This window comes from Anarhichas minor, unplaced genomic scaffold (genome assembly GCF_050575085.1).
Source record: "Anarhichas minor isolate MPS153535 unplaced genomic scaffold, ASM5057508v1 ptg000007l, whole genome shotgun sequence".
NCBI classification, from domain to species: domain Eukaryota; kingdom Metazoa; phylum Chordata; class Actinopteri; order Perciformes; family Anarhichadidae; genus Anarhichas; species Anarhichas minor.
The window spans coordinates 7,761,744-7,782,500 of record NW_027466453.1 but is presented as its reverse complement, the minus strand read 5'-3'; the positions used below and the strand labels follow the sequence as shown (position 1 = coordinate 7,782,500).

The 20,757-nt window shown below is 43.1% G+C and overlaps 2 protein-coding genes and 1 long non-coding RNA gene across 7 annotated transcripts in view; 1 reads left to right on the top strand and 2 right to left on the bottom strand.

Annotated features, from left to right (window-relative positions):
* The window catches only part of LOC142943102 (uncharacterized), a 2,542-nt gene extending 2,274 nt beyond the window's left edge, over positions 1-268 (bottom strand). The window contains exon 1 of the long non-coding RNA XR_012952055.1: positions 25-268. This is a non-coding gene — a long non-coding RNA (uncharacterized LOC142943102). The remainder of the gene's footprint in view (positions 1-24) is intronic.
* Positions 269-3,910: 3,642 nt separating this feature from the next.
* ap5z1 (adaptor related protein complex 5 subunit zeta 1) lies at positions 3,911-10,538 on the top strand. Of its 5 annotated transcripts, XM_076084920.1 has the most exons (18): positions 3,911-4,063; positions 4,503-4,640; positions 4,971-5,151; positions 5,246-5,396; positions 5,521-5,633; positions 5,710-5,884; positions 5,973-6,104; positions 6,831-6,971; positions 7,340-7,377; positions 7,672-7,834; positions 7,981-8,159; positions 8,314-8,456; positions 8,544-8,662; positions 9,041-9,168; positions 9,253-9,350; positions 9,434-9,566; positions 9,790-10,004; positions 10,100-10,538. In XM_076084920.1, exons 1-18 carry the CDS (start codon positions 4,023-4,025, stop codon positions 10,350-10,352), a joined length of 2,541 nt encoding a protein of 846 aa, XP_075941035.1. In that variant the 5' UTR covers positions 3,911-4,022; the 3' UTR covers positions 10,353-10,538. The 5 variants fall into 5 exon arrangements, with proteins under 5 accessions (XP_075941035.1, XP_075941037.1, XP_075941034.1 ...); XM_076084922.1 differs by lacking the exon at positions 5,973-6,104; XM_076084919.1 differs by having other exon boundaries at positions 8,314-8,662.
* A 45-nt stretch (positions 10,539-10,583) lies between these two features.
* On the bottom strand, positions 10,584-19,083 carry mmd2a (monocyte to macrophage differentiation-associated 2a). Its single transcript, XM_076084924.1, has 7 exons — positions 18,765-19,083; positions 15,494-15,575; positions 14,274-14,434; positions 13,578-13,652; positions 13,392-13,493; positions 13,149-13,218; positions 10,584-12,370 (listed from the first exon to the last, which is right to left on the bottom strand). The coding sequence occupies exons 1-7, from the start codon at positions 18,791-18,793 to the stop codon at positions 12,170-12,172; spliced, it is 720 nt and encodes a 239-aa protein (XP_075941039.1). The 5' UTR covers positions 18,794-19,083; the 3' UTR covers positions 10,584-12,169.
* Between the last annotated feature and the right edge of the window lie 1,674 nt (positions 19,084-20,757).

Below are 20,757 nucleotides of genomic sequence, written 5' to 3'. Positions count from 1 at the left end.
TATGGTTATAAATTGCTTACTTACCGAAAACTGAGACCTGTGGACAGACAGCAGTGCACGAACTGTATTGCATCAAACATCAATGCACCGATTAATCGAAAACTTAATTATTGCTGTGTACATAGATAAATGAATATTAAACAGCATGTAGTCAACTACTGATGCTAACGCACTCCCATCGGCCCAGATTAATTAATTAATTAATGAATGTATTAATTTCTTGCATACGGTCATTATATCGTCTTCACTTTTATTTTGAAATATTCTTATTTCCGGGTTACCTGTTGTGCTCTGCGTCTCGTTTTAAAGGAAAAAACAAAAAAGGGATTTGCAAAAACGAAATACGGCTCGTTATTTGACTTTGGTTTTTCCGTTTTTGGTTTGAAACGAAAAACGAGAATACCATGGTGTTTCCGTATTTTCGACTGAACGGTAAAACAGATGACTAAAACGTACACGGACCTTATTTGACTTTGGTTCTTGGTTTTTCCGTTTTTGAATTCAGAACCAAAAACGGAAATACGACCGCCCATTTCCGTTTTCCCGTTCTTGGTTTGAAACGAAAAACGAGAATACCATGGTATTTTGGTTTTTCCGAATTAACGGTAAAACAGATGACTAAAACGTACACGGACCGGTGGGCGGTGTGAGCTCGCATGGAAATAACAAGTTTAGTGCAGAGAGGTGAGGCGGTCGGTGTACGTTTTAGTCATCTGTTTCACCGTTAATTCGGAAAAACCAAAATACGGAAATACCATGGTATCCTCGTTTTTCGTTTCAAACCAATGCAATACAGTTCGTGATATAGTTTAATCAAAGTCATTTTTGTGTTCACAGAAATATTGCTGTTGGCACTGATATTTGTTTGTCCACTGTATTGTGTTGATTTAGTGAACGCAGAGTGTAGCCGGTAAGGACTCGCAAAGTAAATGTTCACCCGTTCTACCACTAGATGGCAGTATACGTGTATTTAAAGCATCGATTTAGTCATATTTACCTGTGCTTTTGTTAATTATCTAGGTTATTGATACAGATTTATTTAATGCTGATTATTTCATCTGATATTTCATGTTTATGGTTAATTTGCATTAGTTGTTTACATCATGTATTTACTTGTTATATTTGTGTCATTCAGAGTCCTGTTTAGGCGTGAAAACCCAAATATGGCTAAAAGTATCCAATGTGTAAGTGTCAGCCAGACGCCCAAACCACAGAACGTTGCTGTTGCTTTCATACATGTAGGAGTGTACGTGTGTAGATATGAATGTGTAATATACACACATGTAATATACACACTGTGGCACATTCACACGCCTATGTGAACACAGCAAAACCTACGTTGTTTTGGTACTAAGTATACTACTATACTAGGGGTTTGTTTGTAACTTATCTGGAATAAAAAACAGTGGCCGGTGACAATCCTTTGTTGTTTTTCTTCTTGTACATTGTGTTCATAAATGTAGAAATTAATCATTTGTATGTATTAATTTGTTATTACATGTAATCAATTCAATGCTACTTTCATCATGATTCAAAAAAAGAAAATGACGCAAAACAATGAACATTTTCCCTGAGCTGGAAAAATAAAATGCACAAACAAATGACATGTTTGCTCATTGTCAGTCTTGATAGCTTATTTGTTCCATTTTGTCATGGATCAATAAGATCCACTAAGTAATTCTGCTGGTGTTGGACATTTATTTGTGCAAATATTAATATTGATTAAAATAATTTGACAGGCTTTAAAATCTCTGTATTGTCTTTCTTTGCAACTTTTGACTTGCACTGTAACAATACAGCCACCAGATGGCAAATACAATGCTACAGTACACTCTCTCTCTCTTCCTCTCTCTCACACACACACACACACACACACACACACACCCAGAGGAGGAGTGGTTTTTACTAAGTCAGAAGGAAGAAGTCTAAGTTACAAACAACTCTTTATACATTTCCAAAAACATGTTCACACATAACAAGGCATCATATAATATAATCACATCACTGGTGATCAAACCATAACATGTATCACCTGCATTAACTTGTCACCTGTTTGTGCTTTAAATATGATGGCACCATCTTGTGATTGAAAAAAGAAATACAACAAGTTGTATCCAAACTAAATAGTAAAAGTTGAACTTAACATATGAGGATTTATCTCAAGTCTCAAATCTTTGTGGACTCACACATGAAGAAACTTCACTGAAACCAGCCCGAAAACAAAGGTGACAAGTTAATGCAGGTGATACATGTGATGCCTTGATTACCAGTGATGAGATGATCCTATAGTACGCCTTGTTATAAGGCTTTATGTAGAGCCGATGACATTGCTGCTCTTCTCATCCGATTTCTGATGTTGAAGTTTGGGTGGGACGTTCTTCCTCTTGATGCAAGGGAAGGCAAGGCAAGGTTTATTTGTATAGCACATTTCAACAACAAGGCAATTCAAAGTGCTTCACAGAAAAACATTAAAAGCATCAAAACATAAAGCAAAGCCTTACTGCCCGAAGCAGTAGGCTTACTTTTGAAAGTCTGTCTTGTGAAAAACATTTGAGAAGGAAAGAAACAAATCAGCATGAACAAATGCAAATGAAGTCTCAACCGCAAGTTCCCCATTTAAAGTCTGACTATTTTCATCTCTTTTTGTGTGTCTACTTTTCTCCCATTCTTGTCCTTCCTGCTGCATCCTTTGGAGATTTGCTAGAATTTTATGACTCATCCTACCCTCACTCTTGCTTCTACAGAAATATAAATGTGTGACGTGGCAGCCGCTAACAGGACGTCGTGCTCAACTATCAGATGTTCGTTTGGATATCACCAGTCTACAACTTTCCTCTTGATCCATGCTGCTCGCTGTCACGCCAACTTATATTGAGAGGGGAAAAATTAAAACATTCTCGAGTCAAACTTTCTGTAACTCAATGGTAATAAAACTGAAGTCATTTTATTTGGACCACAGCATTTGACCAACATTATATCTTCTCATCTCGGCCCTTTGACCTCTTCTGTTTAACCATTCAAATCAGGATTTAAGTGTGACAATTAAATCAATGAGGAAGGTAAATTAGGCGTAATGTTCAATAAGAATGAACCAAACATCTTTATTTTTTCAATTGTCATTTATTGCCTCGTGATCAACACATGCTCACTCTTCCATATAGGTATGTTTAGTTCTTAAATGACACAAAGATAACAAGTAAATACATGATGTATACAACTAACGTAAATTAACCATAAACATGAAATATCAGATGAAATAATCAGCATTAAATACATCTGTATCAATAACCTAATTGACAAAAAGGTAAATATTGCTATTCAGTGGTGGATAGAGATCCTTTACGTTTTTTACTTAAAGTACGGGGATTAGAGGAGTAAACAGTGGATAACCTGTACCATCTTCTATCTGAAATTTAGAATTTTAGGATTATATCGCAAAGGGAAAGAGTAATGTGCAATTACTTTAAAAAATGCATGTAAATAACCTGTTTGTGTGTGTTATTCCTCCAGTATCAGTGAGGGTAGACATACTAAAGCCCCCTGCTGTAAAACACAGGTTTTTGTTTCTGTTTGGTCCTCATAGGATGAAAGAAATGCTACTTGGGGGATCATTAGCAGTCAAATGCACGTGTTTAATAACATTTTTAGACAATTAAAACTGTTGAAGAAAAATAAATAAGACTGAAACATAAATTTGAAGTAAGCTAACTAATACTTCATTGAAGTGGGAAAAAAACAGGTTGTTAGCCAAAAACAATAATTGACCGGAGATTATGATTTTACGTGCACTCACGCTCAATACAATACGCCATAAACCATTTATGACGTATTATACAAACCATTCATGACGGCTTATATTAAGCGTGAGTGAGTTACCAGTCGGACCTCCATAACTTCCCCCTCAGTGAAGACGGAACTAACGTGACGGTCATGTGATTCCAGTCAGGACATGATTAGCGACCGCACTGTTTACCTTTCGCTGCAGTCAGAGACAGCAGAGGAATGCCAGACTCTCTCTCATAATGTACTCTCACGGCTCGGAAAGTTTAATCAAACAGGCAAGGTAAGGAAAGACATCAAAGAAGAACTTCCTCCGCCACCTTCAGTTCCTCTCTTCAGCTGCTTTACACTCGTCGAGTTACCATTTCCTCTTCTAAGCTAACAATGCTAAAGCTAGTAGCCTGTCAAAACCCCACTACGCTTTGTCATATTACTTAAACTTTTAATGTTTTCGTTCATTTAGAGTTAATTTAACAGCTGTTTATCACCAGTAGGACTGCTAACAATTATTTCTGTTATTGCGTCGATGTTTTTGTTACTATTTAAACGTAATTTACTGTAAATTGTTTTGTTTAAAACCGTTGCTTTCGTGTCAAAGGGTTGATTAGTGATCAAATATGGAGGTGATTAATGTGTCAATAATTAGGTGGTGAAATATTTAAGCAGTACGCCTAGAAGGACTTTTTAGAGGCAAAACCAGGTGCTCTGTGTGTCGTTTCCAGAGAGATTCAGGAGTCTGAGCTGCAGAAGTTTCACAGCAGATTAGTGAAGCTGCTCCAGGGGAAGGAGCTCGGCCATGAGGCTGTCGACTCCCTGCAGAGGCTGCACCTCATCCTCTCTGCTACCAAGTACACCAGGACGTAAGGGCTCCCACCGACACCTGCCATACACCATGCACTATGCACGATCCCTCTGTCCGGTCCCCTTCCTGTCCTCATTCCTTTCAACCTGCTCCATTATCCAACTCCTTCCTTCCTTCCTTCACTCCCTCATCCTCCCTCTCCCCCTTTTACTGTCTGTGGTGATCTCACCTGCCCTCTCAGTCAGCAAACACAAAACTGCCACAATGTTGAGCTTCAACTTCCCCAGTCATCAATCTTCTATTCCGGCTCCAAACTCTTTAATACTCAGTGTGAGCTTTGATTCGTAACATATCTGCCGCACGTCTCCTCTGTTATCACCGACCAAAGGTTGCCCCCAGAGCTTCAGAAGAGACTTCAATCCCTCCTCTCGTCACCTGCGGAGCAGTTTCAGGTGCTGAGCTCAGCTGTGCTCAGAGAGACACTGCCCCTCTCTGGTCAGGAAGCGAACTACAACCAGGAGAACTTCACTCAGCTCAACAGTCATGCTGCTGCCCTGCTGCTCTCACAGGTGTGCAGTAATGTGTGTTTTTGTTTTTTTCTTTATTTTGAGAAATATATGAGATGACATAAACACTGTCCTGCAAACTTAAACCCCCCAACAGGCTGGATCCAGGGCTGATGTGTCGTCACTCTGCGCTCATCTCCTCCGCAGTCTGGACAGCCGACAGTCGGAGGGGCCGGCCAACTCGCTCACACACACCCTGCCGATCCTCAACAGCGTGCTCACACACAGCCCAGAGTGCCTCACTGCAGGTAGCAGACAGAGAGTGGGGCAAAGTTGAAATAGAAAATGTAAAAGGCATCCAATCAGTGATCGAGCGAATTCCACATGCACACAAATCAGCGTCCTTTGTCCTTCCCGCCACCTGACTTACAGATCACGTGACCCTCCTGAGTAAAAAGCTTGTGGATTGGTTGCGTTACGCGAGCATCACTCAGGGAGGCGGTGCTCCCTCAGGAGGGTTTTTCACGGGGCCCAGGTCACGTCAGGTACGCAATCCACTTTCATATTCACTCTTTCACTAATGTAGAAAGTGGAGAAAATAACTTTGTGTTTTTCTATCAGCCGGTACCGACAGCAGAGCTGGATGGGACGGTGTCGGGGGATTTCTTCACTGTGCTGTGTGTGGGCCAGAGCTTCACTGAGGACCAGTGGATGAACGTCTACTCCTTTTCCATGCTCCGCCATTGGCTCCTCACCTACCACTCTGTTTCCAACGGCAACAATGCAGCCGACACTGGTATGACCTTTCCCGTCAATAATAATAACAACAACCACACAACCGTTTGCCTCCCCATGCTATAGAGGCTCATTGCTTCATGTCACAGCTACAGAGAACATGCAAGGAACATCAGTCTCAAAGTACCTTTCATACCACTCGTCCCCGATGTCCTGCTCTGTGTTGTCATCATCTCCAGCAAACAGGCTGCAGCTCAGCCTCTCCCACTCCTTTTCTAATGGTAAGACGCGCGAGGTTCGTGGACCGTCCCTGCATGCGCGTGCCTCTAAGAAGCTGCACAGAAACTAAACTCTTTTAACTTTGGGGGTTCAACTCACGACCCTCGAAATAACTCACTCGATCTAACAAACCGCCCTGATCTGTGACTTCTTAACTACATTTTCACCTTTTACTCTTCCTCTAATCTCCATGGATGAATCGCAGCGACGAATGACTAATAAACTGCTCTAACAGGTGGCCGCATTCAGATTCTCTTTCATATTTCTATACTTAAAATACTCTATACGATACATTTGTTGTAGGTCTTCAATCTTCATTAATAATTCAATCAAAGTACAGTGTATGCATATAGATATCTAATTTATATCAATGTATATCAATGATTAACCTAACTGTCTTTAAACCTTTCTAATCATCTCTGATCTAAACCCCAACAGCCAGCTTAATCCTAAAGGTTTAAGTTTAACGGTGCCCGGTGGAGTTTCTGGTTAAATTACTAAACGTGCCACTAAATCACGTAGTTCTGGCGGCTAAAATGAGAAGTCCCTCTTGATTGAAGTTTTTTGTTTTCTGTAAATCAAGGCAAGGTTGTGATTTACATTTAAAAAAAACAACTTTCGAATCATTATAACTCCTGTTCTCCGTTCGGCAACAAGCAGTTTGAAAGTACACCACGATGACGATAAATCCTCTTTTCTGTCGTGACCTCTGACCTCCCGCGTTGCAGATGACCGGTCGGAGGTGGACGGGTCGGTGGTTTCCATGGTTTCAGCGACCTCCTCCTCCAGCCGCCTGCTGCCTCCGAAGGAGCGTCTGAGAGAGAAGGCCTTCCAGTACTGCCAACGCCTCATCGAGCAGAGCGATCGCAGTGAGTGTGCGCCCGTTAAACTGTGTTGTGTGTGGTGTGTGGTGTGTTGTGTGTGTGTGTGTGTGTGTGTGTGTGTGTGTGTGTGTGTGTGTGTGTGTGTGTGTGTGTGTGTGTGTGTGTGTGTGTGTGTGTGTGTGTGTGTGTGTGTGTGTGTGTGTGTGTGTGTGTGTGTGTGTGTGTGTGTGTGTGTGTGTGTGTGTGTGTGTGTGTGTGTGTGTGTGAGAAAAGTAGGTTGCGTAGTTGTAAATCCAGATTTTGAATCAAAAGCTTACGGGTAAGGTTGTCTTGTATTCTTTTGTGTCAGTACGTTATAGTTTACTCAGTGTCAGTGTGAACTGATGTAATGTTTGTTCTTCTTTTTGTCTCAGAGGCACACAAAAGGACGGATACAGACCTGCAGAAGGCGGTGAGTCTGTGTTCTGGTTCTGGTTTCTGGTACAATCAAGCCTCCACCTCAGCGTCACACGTGTCCTCTTCGCCACTGCACAGCTACACATGTAACGGCTGAATACATTTCATCTAATCTATCCGCGAGCAGAAAGCTATTGGGGGGGAAATATAGGAAATAATGTCAAAATAGAGTAAAAAGATCAGACTTCTTGAAGAGTGATCGACACAGACTTCGCATCTTTCCAACAACATTGGAACCAGGACTTTATACTGGTGCCTTTCAATGCGTCCGTCCTGTTCCCTCTCTTAGTGTCTGGTGGAGGCGGTGTGTATCCTCGACTGTGTGTGTGGGGAGGACGCCTCGCTGGTCTTCCGAACGTTCCCGTGCATCAAGGCGCTCTTTGGTCGGCTCAGCTCAGACCTGTCGTTCGCCAGAGTGCTGCTGCCCATAGCTCAGTTCTACCTCAACCATGGTGTGTGTTCACATCCAATCGCATCAATACACAAGCACGAGTATGGAGTCGTGCACATAAGTTCTTTCACGTCGACGGTTCGGCAGCTTGATTCACGAACAACAGAAGCTTTTTCATTTTAAAACGGTGTACTTGAACCTGTCCAGGCGAGATGGCTGCGGTGGATTGTGAGAGTGTGTGGACGCTGGTGTTCGGACGGTTCCCCGCTGAGCTGTTCAACGACCCATTCCTGGCACACGAGTTTCTACGCTTCCTTCGACTGAACCTTGAGAGCCTACAGCTCCGAGTCCCACAGTACTCCCACTCCTTCCCAAACCTGCTGAAGGTAAAAACCTGAGAAAACGCATCCACGCATCCACGTAGAGATCTTTCTGACTGTTTTATACTCTACGCATGCCTTCTGTAGGCTGGTGAGGAGCACATGTCACCACGTGAGGGTTACACAAGCCTTCTGCTCTTTGTCTGTCTGTTGCTAATAGTTCTTAGCGTGGGACAGCCCGGCCGTGGTGGACGACTTTGTGGATCTGCTGCCTTCTCTGGTGACAGCTGGAACTGCAGTGGAGCTTCTCCACACTCTGCTGGACCTGCCCTGTCTCTCTGCCACGCTGGTCTTACAAGTCAGGTACATCAGAGCAAAACTACCTAACAGACTGGTTTTACTATGTACCACCATCTTTACTGTGTGCGTGTGTGTGTGTGTGTGCTGCAGGTCAACTTGTTTGCCCATCTCTGAGCCGGGGGGGCGTGGCCTCCTGTCACTTGATGCATTTCGAAACCAATCTTTCCGAGGGCTTTTCCTCTTCCTGCTTCGAGGGGAGGCGGGCTCAGGTGTATATCAGTAGTTTGACATTTTGGGAATTTCCTTTTTTTCTCCTGATATAAGTTGTTAATCGGTCTCACCATCGTTATGCTAAGCTAGGCTAACTGGCTGCTGTTTGTAGCTTCATATGTACTGTAGACACAAATAAGCATATTTCCCTAAAATTCCGAACTATTCCTTTTAAAAGACAGCGGTTTATGAAACATTTTTGAAATATTTGTATAATATTAGTGAATATTTATAACAAATTGCATGAATCCGATGCAGATAGCTATGACATCAGACAGTGTATTTTAATTCATATTGACTGTGTCTTTAAGACTGTCTATCACAACAGTGGCTGCAGGTAAACGTCTGTCTTTGCTCTTTTCTCTCTTGCTCCGCAGGTGACACAATAGACCGACTGAGCACGCTCCACGAGCTGCTGGCTGAGACTGCTGATTGGCAGAGAGTCGTTCAGTGTGCACAGACTGTCCCCATGCTGTTGCACATTTTTTTCGACACAGTCATTGCGGTGAAGAGATTAAACGTTCAATTCATTACAACTGCAACTACTGCACACTAAAATGCTTATGAAAACCATCTTATGCATGTGTAGGTAGCTGATGAGAAGCTGTTAGCCCACTTGGTTCAAGCGATGCTGGAGAGAAGCAGCCTTCTCCTCAACATCCCGAAATACAACAAAGAGATACACAGGTACACCAAAATGTACTCGGTGGAGCTAAAGTGTTACTCTGTCTGTCGTCACCCTGATCTCCTCACTTCCTCTTTTTCTGCAGGGTGTTCAGCTGCCACCTGCTGAGGATGTGCAAGCTCCACCCGTCTCTGGTAGTGGGCCAGTCTCACGAGCTGCTGGAGTTCGCTGGAGCCACAGCCAAGGTCTACAGCAAAGAGGAAGTCTACACACACGTGGTAAAGATACTGTATGCGTGTCTGCATAACACAGAGGGTGGCAGAGAGGAGGACCGTGCTGACTTGAGGATCATACTTTTTCCTTTGTGTATGTTCTGGATCCTCAAATCTCAGCATCCTTTCCATTGTATTGGAATGTGTGTAAAATATCACAACAAATAAAAAGTGCAACAAAAAGAAAGACGTTGACGGCGAGACAATATTGAACTTGTTTGGCGTTCAGGTGTGGGTGCTGGGAGAGTACCTCTCGGCGTCGTGTGACTCTCGCTGCTCCGTGAGGCTCATCACTTCCTGTTTTGAGACGTTGGAGGCGGTGCTGTTCGAGATCACGTCGTCCGCCCCGCCCCCTGGAGCGGATTGCCCCGTCCCAAGAGTCGTCACCTCTCTAATGAGCGCTCTGGCTAAGCTGGCGTCACGATCGCATGACCTCATACCCAGGTGACAGCCACACACACACACACACACACTTAGATTTTTAAATATATTTTTACTCGTATAAGCTCATGTAATTGTGTGTTTCTTTTCTATTTCAGGGTGTCTCTGTTCCTCTCCAAGCTAAGAACGGTAACCAGAGGGGGGCCAGTCGCCTGGTGCTCGGATGAAGAAGACCTTGTTGCCATAGTAACTCGAGGTGAGGAGTTGTGGTCGCTGCTGAAGGCTCCCGGTGTGGCTCAGAGCGTCCTGACCCCTCCCCCACCCGTCACCACACCCCAGTGGCACAGAGACTCCAACGTGGCCATGCCCCTGCGACTGCGGGCCCTCACCAACCTCACACACTCACAGTGACACACACACACACACACACACACACACACACACACACACACACACACACACACACACACTGATATTCACACCACACATCATCATTTTGAATTCACACTTTAGAGATTCCCTCATGAAATGGACACGCTGATGAATCTGGTGTGAAATGTGCACATTGTTTTTGTTAATAAATGACTATTTGATTGACACTTGATGTGATGAAACTACAAAATACACCGACTCCTCCCAGAGTAATATAGAGTCTCTTCTTTAATTCAGTGAAAATACAATTTTACAAAATAGATCATCTGATTTAAAAAAGAAAAAAAGCTCACTTCCTGAGTAAGTGCTCCACTTCTAGAGGTTCGGGAGAACCTGCAAGTGTGCTCTATGCAGTGGACGAAGAAGCACAAAAATGAAGACTGTAAAGAGAAACAATGGTGTATAACATGCCCATGTGTTAATTCTGTCCGATTTTAGGAAGTGCTCAAGGATAAGAGCCGCAATCATCGTCTTCTAAACGAGACAATCACTTTTTGTGAATGTAACATGTGACCCAGAACACAGTGTTACACTAGCTCTAGATTAGTGTAACTTTTTTATCTTTCAAATAACATGACAGTAAATTATGAGACTTGATTTTTAGGCGGATTCAAGACAAATGTAAATCACAACAGAATCACAAATGGACCAGTTATCCTCGACCGTCGACCTTTATCTGGAAGAAAAGCAGCTCAACTGTTAACTCGTATCGGTGCGTCACCCAGCTGCTACACAGTGACCGTAAGTCTGTCTGCAGGTTGCTTAATGCAGTCAAAGGCTGTGTTCGAAATATCATACTAACCTACAATTCATACTAAGTTTGACAACGTAGTTTGAACGTAGTTGCCTTCCAACTGCATAGTGTGGATTTTGTGATGGTGAGAAATGCCCACATGTGTACATGAGCAGAGTATGAGGCGTGAGCTTATTGGACACACACTCAACCGCCCCAAAATGCATTGCGGCTCTTCAGACTGTTCGATGGCAGACGGTTCACAAGATGAACCGTTGGATAAAATGATTACAAATGAAGGTTACAGTTGACATGATGTACTGTAGAAAACATGTTTAACGCTAAAATATTTCATCATTTTAACTTGCCTTAAAGGGCCAGTGTCCAGCATTTAGGGGGATGCAGTACTAAGTCAACCTCAGAGTGTATTTGTTTATGAAACCATTGGAAGTAAGGGTGCTGTATGTGCCAACTCTTATATTTTCATACTTTGCCGTTGTGCAAAATGGACAAAACTAAAATAAAGTTGGGGTTAGCACCAGTGTAAAGGAATGCCTTTGGCTTAGGTTTTAGCACATCTCTTATGGTTGGAATATGGAAAGGGTGGATTCAACTGGTCTCTGCTAGTTCAGCAAGTGTAGTCACAGACTGTATAAGTTCTGTTACTGAGATGTTTGATTGAGGGAATAGTTTGACATTTTTATCGGCTTATTTGCTTTCTGTGTGAAGAAGCGCTTTAGCAAATTGTCAAACTATTCTTTTAACTGAACACGTTTGGTCCCGTCGGGCTGAATGTTCACGCATCAGTCCGTTCTATAATTAGCCTGTTGAAATGACAGTAAGAGTGTTTGGTCCCAGGGTTTTGGCCCCAACAGTGGAGAATTTCATCTGGCCTGCAGCTGTCAGTGCTGACGGTCAGATCATGTCGTCACCGTCCCTCCAGGTGTAGCCTCGTGAGTCCGGTTAGCTGTTGTCAAAACACAGTCTCGTGACTTGAATTTCCTTCTCTCAGTCAAGCCGCGTGGCGTGGAACTGTGCGATGATCTCAGGTGAGAGCGGCTGGTCACCTCGATGTCTGCAGCAGTGGCCCGGGTAAGTACAGGTACCTCCAGATGGCGTAATAATGAATGCACGCTCCTGCTGCGACGAACAGATGCCAGATGGCGTGGGCGAACGGGACGAGGCCGTCGCTCTTAAAGAAGACCGTGCCCACCACATAGAAGACCCCTCCCACCGCCAGTTCACACACACCTGTACGCTCCACCTGTAACAGTTCAAACAGTCACATAAGTGCAGAGTCGGTAGAGTAAAGAATATAAAGTTCAAACAAATAAAGAGCATGTTTAGCTCAATTTATTTTATTTGTACTTTACTACTGCAAAAAAAGTTTAAAAAATGAATAATGATAAATGTTAAAATTGTTAATACTTTGTGTTTCATATTTTTGCCAAATGTTTCCCAAAGAACACAGAATCTTTTGTTCAAATGTGAATTAATCTGCTGTAGGAAATAGTCCCCAACAAATCTGTTACTCTCTTTACATCTGTTTCAATAAAGTTTGTAAAAAAAAAAAAAAGCTTTAGTAAATGATATTTTTGACAGAAAACATAACTATACAATTATATGTTTCTAATCCACTTTTAAAGATTTACATCTTCAGCAGGAATGAATAGGCTTAAGGATGAGAACCACAGACAAGGTAGAACAGTATTAAGAGACAGACTAAAGGTTTATTGATTTTGGTCTTTTCATGGGATTTGTAGACAATAAAAAATATAAAGTATATATCATTTCTGTCATATAATATATTACAATATAATAAAATCTTACCTGGGACAAAGTGAATCTAAAACATGCACTTTGTTACAGTAACTAGATGTGATTTGAAGGTAATGGGCTCAAACAAACCACCTGTTTGGTTCTTTAAATACTGAGAGTGTGTGATTCCAACACAATAGCAGGAAGCCCGCTGCAGCGGAAGACGGCTCACAGCAGAAAGCTCTTTTCTTTCCCCCAGAAGCAGGTTTGTGTTTTGTGCTTACCATAGACAGGATGACCAAAGCAGGAACGACCCCCATGGCCACATATCCAAACAACTCGACCAGCTTGTACCTGCAGGTAGAAAACAGACGACGTGAAAACACTAACTAATCTTCTATGTAATTGTTTCTGCTTCAAACAGCAGCCCAGTGTTTGCTGTAAACACTCGGGGGACGGGAGTTTGGTCTCAGGTTAATTGTGTCAAACCGGGGACACGGGAGAGACACAGAGGCAGGCTGTGTTACCTCTCGTGGAAGAAGAAGACGTACATGGATCCTACACAAGCCATGACCCATATCAGCCAGCGCATGTGGCACGTCCAGGGCCCCAGCTCCCTCAGCATCAACCTGAGGAGACACACAGCGGGGACGGTCACTATCTGAGCCGGGTACGTTATCCACGCAGACTGTGTGTGTAGCTCCTTGACCCACCAAGGAGAGTAGGAGGCTGCTATGAAGAAGTAGATGGCCATTCTGTCGCACATGTGGAAACGCTGCTCCACCTTCCTACACACGGACAAAGAGAGGGAGAGCTCGTTTATAAATCGAGACAACCTTTATGCAGTTTAATCCATAATCTCTAACTACACAGGACACAGTCTGCTAAAAAAAAACACATTCGTAAGGACAGGATTGAGTTACCTAGGGACTAAAGTTTGTTTCAGTACATGGCAGGTGTCACATTTTAGAAGACATATTTGGTTGTTGTGAAAACACACCCACATGCACAGAAGCAAACATCCCGTGACCCTGTCCTCCAACGTATAAAACAGGGCTTGTTGTGTCCTTTGGGACTACTATGTGTGACATGCCAGAGGAGTTATTTAATTAAGAGTGCGTGTCTATTCCCCACATTCTTAGTTACATAATGTGAGTGTGCGTTTGACTGTTAATATGTGAGTGAATGCTTTTTGAGAGGGTGCGAGGTGAAGTTGATGTGAAGTATTTTCATTACCACGCCACATCTGTCGTCTGCTCCCTGCCCTTCTGGCTCTGTCCTAATTAACAAACTGTATGTCTGAGTGTGATGTAAATGTCTACCGGAGCAGCACATAAACACACACATCTGCCAAATCCCTACCAGCGTTTTTCTGCTACACACACATACACACACACACACACACACACCGGAGGTGGCTGATTTTCCAGGCAGCGGTGTGGAAGAGTGTTGAGGTGACAAACAGGCCGGTGAGACCGCTCCCATAGAGCCAGGCCGCCACACGATGCCATTGGTCCACAGACAGGAAGTAGAGCACAGAGCCGCCCACCAGACTGGGAAGGATCCACAACTGGAAAAGATCCGAAAGACACATTTTACTTGGTAGATTTTATTTCTTGTGGGAGAATTATTCTGCATTTGTCCTAAAACATCTGTGTTCCTGACATTTGCTAACGTTCTTCTCTGTCTCTCTGAATCCAGAAGAAACAGCTGCAAACCTCTGCGGAAGAAATTGTTCAACATTTAGGGAAATTTGCTTATTTGCGTTCTTGCCGTGAGTTCGATGAGGAGATTGATACCACTCTCGTGTCTGTATGCTAGTTTATGAAGCTACCACCAGCAGCCGGTTAGCTTAGCTTAGCACAAAGACTAAGAAACAGCTAGCCTGGGATGTTATATCGTGTATGTTTAATCTGTACAAAACACAAAGTGTAAAAAACATAAATTTGCTGTTTCGTAACATGTCAGTAAGTGGATTTTGTTACCGTTGGACAGAACCAGGCTAACGTTAGCTGTTTCCAGGCTTGATGCTAAGCTAAGCTATCTGTCTGCTGGCTCTAGCTTCACATTTACCGTACACACATGAGACTGAGAGTGGGATCAATGTCCTCATCCAACCCAAAACATCAAACTACTCCTTTTACTGATTCTGTATCTAGCAACGGTGAAGATGATACTTGATGTTTATGGGATACGCTGCCCTCCGAAATGTTTGCACTGTTTGAATGAATGAATGAAACAATGAATGAATGAATCAGAAAACCCCAGTGCATTTGAGGCTTTACAGTCATTACGGCCACGTTTTCTCTCTGTTTCCTTCCATGTCTGTCCGTCTGTTTCATTCACTTTCTGGCGGTTGGCGGAAGCGCACGGGGATTACAGCAGATTAGAGAAAGCTACAGGCTGAATCACAGATTATAGCCTCTACGGCACGGCCCAAAATCCTCCATATTCCACCTCATTCCTCGCAATGCCCTCCATCTTTTCAGAGGCTGCTCTGAACTGACAGTCCAACCAAACGCAGAGCAGCCCGGGGACGGTGTGGGATCGGGCGAGTAAACCAGAAAAACTGAAGAAGAACTCACTTTTACTCTGAAAGTGTGTGTGTCTGTGTGTCTGTTTGGCTCACCCCATGTGTGGCACAGTTTGCAGCATGTTCATATTCAGTGGGCTGGTATCTCTTACTGGCTGGGACCCTGCAGTTCATGAACCTGAGAGAGAGGTGAGGGAGGAGAGTGAGAGAGAGACAGGAAGACGGGGGGAATGCAGATCTAGAGGGCAAAACAAAGTTCTGCTTTATTAGTTAATAAGTTACTGTGAGCTGAACCCACGACGGCCAAAGGTGTGTGTGTGTGTGTGTGTGTAGATGTGTGTGTGTGTGTGAGTGTGTAGGTGTGTGTGTGTGTGTGTGTGTGTGTGTGTGTATGATGGTCATTCTTGAAGGATTTACAGGTCTCTAATCCACATCACGTTGTCTGAATTTTAGTGTGCCTCATCGTTGCTGGGGCAACTGTCCGCGTCGCTATGGTCACCAGTGATGTCAGTGGCTGTACTGCAACAACAGGATACCACTGACCACTGACTATTAACTTTATTTGCATTATTTGTTTTGTTGCCACATACTACTGAGAAAGATACTTTGTGTGTGTGTGTGTCTGTGTGTGTGTGTGTGTGTGTGCGCGTGTGTGTCTGTGTGTGTGTGCGTGTGTGTGTGTTGTGTAGTCTATTTAATCAGCAGTAAATCTCTCAATCCCAGTTTACAGGGAAAAACACATCTGGAGATGTTACGAAACCACATTTTATACGACTAGATGCACACACACACACACAAACACACACACACACACACAAACACACACACACACACACAAACTAACACACGCACAGTAATTTGAGGGCAGCCTCTCATGCAGGGCCACAGGTGTGTATACGTTGGTCAGCTGTGTTGTGTGGTTACACATTTAGGCCGACGCCTCCTCATCAAACGCACACACAGACATCACACCTCATTTCCAACACACACACACACACACACACACACACACACACACACACACACAAACGTCCCGTAGCGGTTTGTTTTAATAGTCTGTTAATTCTGCACAGGGGAGGAGAAAGTGAATCAGCAGAAGAAGAACCAGACAGAGGGACGCCATCACTTGCCACAACTCTCACCTTTAAGTCTATAAAACAGCTGATTATCAAAACACTCCCGTTAATGTCGCTGCCATCTGGCAAAAAAACAGTTATTTTCAGCTAATCTTGCGAGCTGCACACATTTTAGTAAAAGAGTGACTTCTATATTAATGCATTGACTATAGAAACAAATTCAAATATTCTGTGAGACCACAAGATCATTTTTATCTGCAAATAAAAAGAATAGGAAGTGATGAAAGTCATTGTTTCTGCATTCAGAGAACACGCTACTCTATTTTATGGTGCTGCTGTCGGGATATCTTGATCACCAATTTCATCTTTAAGAAAATGTCACGTGTGCCCGCAGTTTGGTGGACAGGAAGAGAACGAGAAAGTAAAATGTATTGGTCGTCTTATTTTACGTTAGAGTGTGCATGTGTTTGTGCACTCACCACCAGAACCCTCATAACAAGAATGTCGGTGTGTTTTCCTGTCGTGGGTCGAGGCATCAGGGCTCTCTAATGCACAAAACACATCCGTCTTTCACACACAACCTCCACAAACACACACGCTTTCTTCGGTACCTCTCGTTTGTTTCGTTTTTTTTGCTCACCAGCGCTAATATAGCAGAGTTATTACATCAGTCTTACTCACGTTACTGCTTTGAAAAATACTTTTCTCGACTTGCCATCACTTAAGTATTGTAAAGCGGACCCTTTTCACTTATTTTAAAAGTGCTAAATTCAAATTCAGAGCATATCTGTTGTCTCCACGCGGCTCTCAACGCGCGACACACTAGCCGGCCCGTCTACGTAAACAAAGCACAGAAAATCTCAGATTATAACACACAGAGAGGGAGAGGGACTTAATTCTCTGCTCAGCTGGGCATTACTCCACTACATCTGTACACAGCTAATAGTTCTTTACTGCTATATTAATGCTCTGAATTTCAAATTTAGCAGCTTTAAAGTTTTGCTCACATGTGAATGTCTGCATGATTTCTGCTGCAAGAATCCTTAAATAAACCTGAGTCACATGCTCTATCATTCTCCAGATGTAATCCACATGAAGAAAACATTTAGTAACATTAGACTACTGTTTGGCTGCCATTCCTTTAGTTTTCCCCTGCACTTCCACAGGCCGGGCCAAGTGCACAACAAGAGAGCAGTTTTTTTCTTTCTGAGCACTGTTGCGGGATATCAATGGACCTGAATGTAGCACTCTGATGTCCTCTAATCGGTTATGACAGAACTCTGTGTGTGTGTGTGTGTGTGTGTGTGTGTGTAATGAACTGAAAGGACTGGATAGAGATTCGCAGGCTCTGATCAGAGAGAGCATTGTTGTCCTCGTCAGCACACTATTCTTTCTCTTTTTCTCTCTTTCATGTTCTGAGATTCTCCACACGTGTGCGTCATATGGTTTCAATATATATGTTCTTCATGTGTGTGGCGTGTTTTCACCTCACAGAGCGAGTGTGTGTTATGAAAGCCCATTACAGCACATTCCATACATTAATAGGATCGGTTGCATCTAAGAGGATCAGAACTTTTGGATCATGGTGGGATAGTGTACACTGTAGGAATGTGTGTGTGTGTGTGTGTGTGTGTGTGTACACTCTCTGTAACTCCAGGGCTATTCCTTTTCGAGCAAAGATTAAGTTCATCTCCTCTGGGACTCAAACTCTGGTTCTCACGATGATCGCCATCTCCCACACACACACACACACACACACAGGAAGACATACATGGAGGCTAACTGACAGATGGATGCACTCACGCAGACTTCAACATGAGATACTGTAAACTGCTGTGTATGTGATGCCATCTCCAGTGAAATGCAGCAGCACATGAAACAAAAAGGTAACTACTGCTGAGCTCAAGCCAATGAAGGAACCTGATCCTCAGAGAGACGGTTGGGAGCATTGATGGAAATACAGTGATTTGATGGTGAAAATGAAATCATGCTCCTTTCAGCCTGTTTGGGTAACTCAGCGGTAATAAAAGTAATGGTTTCCCAGCTTGTTGCTTCTCTCTTCATCTCTCGTTGACACACACACACACACACATACACACACACACACACACACACACACTAATCGATAACATCCCGTGTTCCTGTGCCAGCGAGTCAGTTCGCATGGATGCACAGGATGTAGCACACATAAAAAAAACGTGCTACAAGATATTAGCAGTCAAACTTTCCTGTGATTATATATATATATATATTTTTTTTTTTTATATTAAATATAAATATTAAAAAAATACCTTCTAAATTGTGTCCTCTTAAAGTCCATCTCGTGCGTTTGGCCGCTGTGCGCGCGCGCGCGTTGGTGCGCTCTATTTACCAACAGCACACCAGCGAGCGTCGTCTCCTCCTACGGATCCCCCATTCCGGATGTCCCACCGCCGCGAGTCCAAACATAAACACAAAAAAGTCCGAGAGGAACATCGACCCCGCGGAGGCAACTCCACAACAACGAGCTCGCGACTTTATCTAAAGTGTCGGGACTCCTCCCGCGGGAAAACGACGTGCCATCCAGCTGAGGGACGCGGAGGCGACGCGTGAGGCGAAACTGTGCAGCGTTTTGTTCCAAGTCTCAGATGTGTTCGCAGGATGTTCCGCGGGACCGGGTTTGTAACCCCTCCTCCCCTCTCCTCCCCTCCCCTTTCCCCTATCCAGGCTGATGATACACCAGCAAACAGAAACAGCTCCCCACAACACAACAACTCCCTCCCCTGCCTCCGTTTTAAATGTTGTTGGGACATAATATACAGGGAAATACAGAGAATGAGACACAGGGGGGAAACGACCAATCATTAATAAATAATTTGAGAAAGTCATTCATGTTGTCGTGGGTGAGAAAATAATGTAAACACACACTGGCGGGCAAAAAAAAGCACAATTTGTCAGCTGCAGTCAGGTTTTTAGAAGTCCAAGGTTCCCGAAACGCACCGCTGACCCCCTCAGAGAACACAAAAAAACGTGTTCTCTCATTATTCTTCATTTTTTATTTTGCTGTCAACTGTTCAATGATGTATTCTGAACATTTCATTGAGTGCTGGAAAGTGACTGTACATTTGTTCAAATACTGCACTGAAGTATGTTGTTTTAGGTACTTGATCTTTCTTGGGTATTTATATTACTTTTACTCCGCTGTATTTCAGAAGTAGATATTGTACACAGTTGTATTACAGTTTAGTTAGTTACTTTACAGATTAAGACTTAACAATATGTCATAAGATTATAAATGTATGGATTACGACACCTTGTTTAAGATTAAGTGGTTCTCAACATTATTGTTTATGGGGAGTTGGAGTGAATTCACCTCTTGTGACTTTGCTACAACAATAGAATGCTGCTTACACACTAATGTGTAACAGTCTATTAATGTATAATATAGCAGTCACAGAGGGCATGTTTCTGCAGAACAAGTCTTTTTTTTTTACTTTGGTATATTTTGTTGATAATGTGCTTCAGAGGAATTTTTAATGAAGGACTACTACATGTATTCAGGTGTTTTTTTACATTCACATACTTTTAGATAAGTACACGTTTTCTACCACTGATTTTGATTTCCTAAATTCTCTGCCTACTGCCAGGAATAAACAGGTGGAGTCCTGTATTTATTTACTTTCCGACATAAATGTGTTACTGTGTTTACAGATAAGATTAAAAACACCAATGATAGTGGCCAGACAAGCATATTTGTACAGCGCATAGGTTTTATTCCCAACACACTGTACAGTTCACACACTGTGGGTATACAGCTAACACTGTACATGTGAAAAATATAGATTAGAGTGATTACATTCAAAGAATTAGAGCAGGTAGATTGATTTCATATTAAAGCCATGAACCAAACATAAAAGACATTTTTTTTGTATATTTTGTGGTATATTTTCTGTGTGTTACCATCAAAGCATCATGTCATTCTCAATAAACGTGACTCTTTGTTTTCCTCTACAAGCTGGATTATGCAGTTTTGCTTTCTATTTGACAAACCCCGCCTCTGTCTCTCCGTCCACCATGTTTGTTTGGGGGCTATACGGCTTGTGTAAACCAAAGGCCATGTACATAGTGTGTTGGAGCTCTGCCTCTGCTGACGGACCTCTATTGGAGAGGCCGACACGCGGCCCCTGAAAGCAGTAAACTGGGCCAAAGGACACAGCTGGCACAGAATCACGACCACACAGGAGCAAACAAAGAACCTCCTGATTAACTAAACGGAGCGAGTCACTGTGGTCTTTCCACAGAGGA

Coding starts and splice junctions, on each gene's coding strand:
- ap5z1 (XM_076084919.1), top strand. CDS start 4,023: ATGTACTCTCACGGCTCGGAAAGTTTAATCAAACAGGCAAG. Junction 5,152..5,245: donor CTGCCCTGCTGCTCTCACAG/GTGTGCAGTAAT, acceptor ACCCCCCAACAG/GCTGGATCCAGGGCTGATGT. Junction 9,351..9,433: donor TACAACAAAGAGATACACAG/GTACACCAAAAT, acceptor CTTTTTCTGCAG/GGTGTTCAGCTGCCACCTGC.
- mmd2a (XM_076084924.1), bottom strand. CDS start 18,793: ATGGACTTTAAGAGGACACAATTTAGAAG. Junction 13,653..14,273: donor TGGAAAATCAGCCACCTCCG/GTGTGTGTGTGT, acceptor GTCCGTGTGTAG/GAAGGTGGAGCAGCGTTTCC. Junction 13,219..13,391: donor GTCTTCTTCTTCCACGAGAG/GTAACACAGCCT, acceptor TTCTACCTGCAG/GTACAAGCTGGTCGAGTTGT.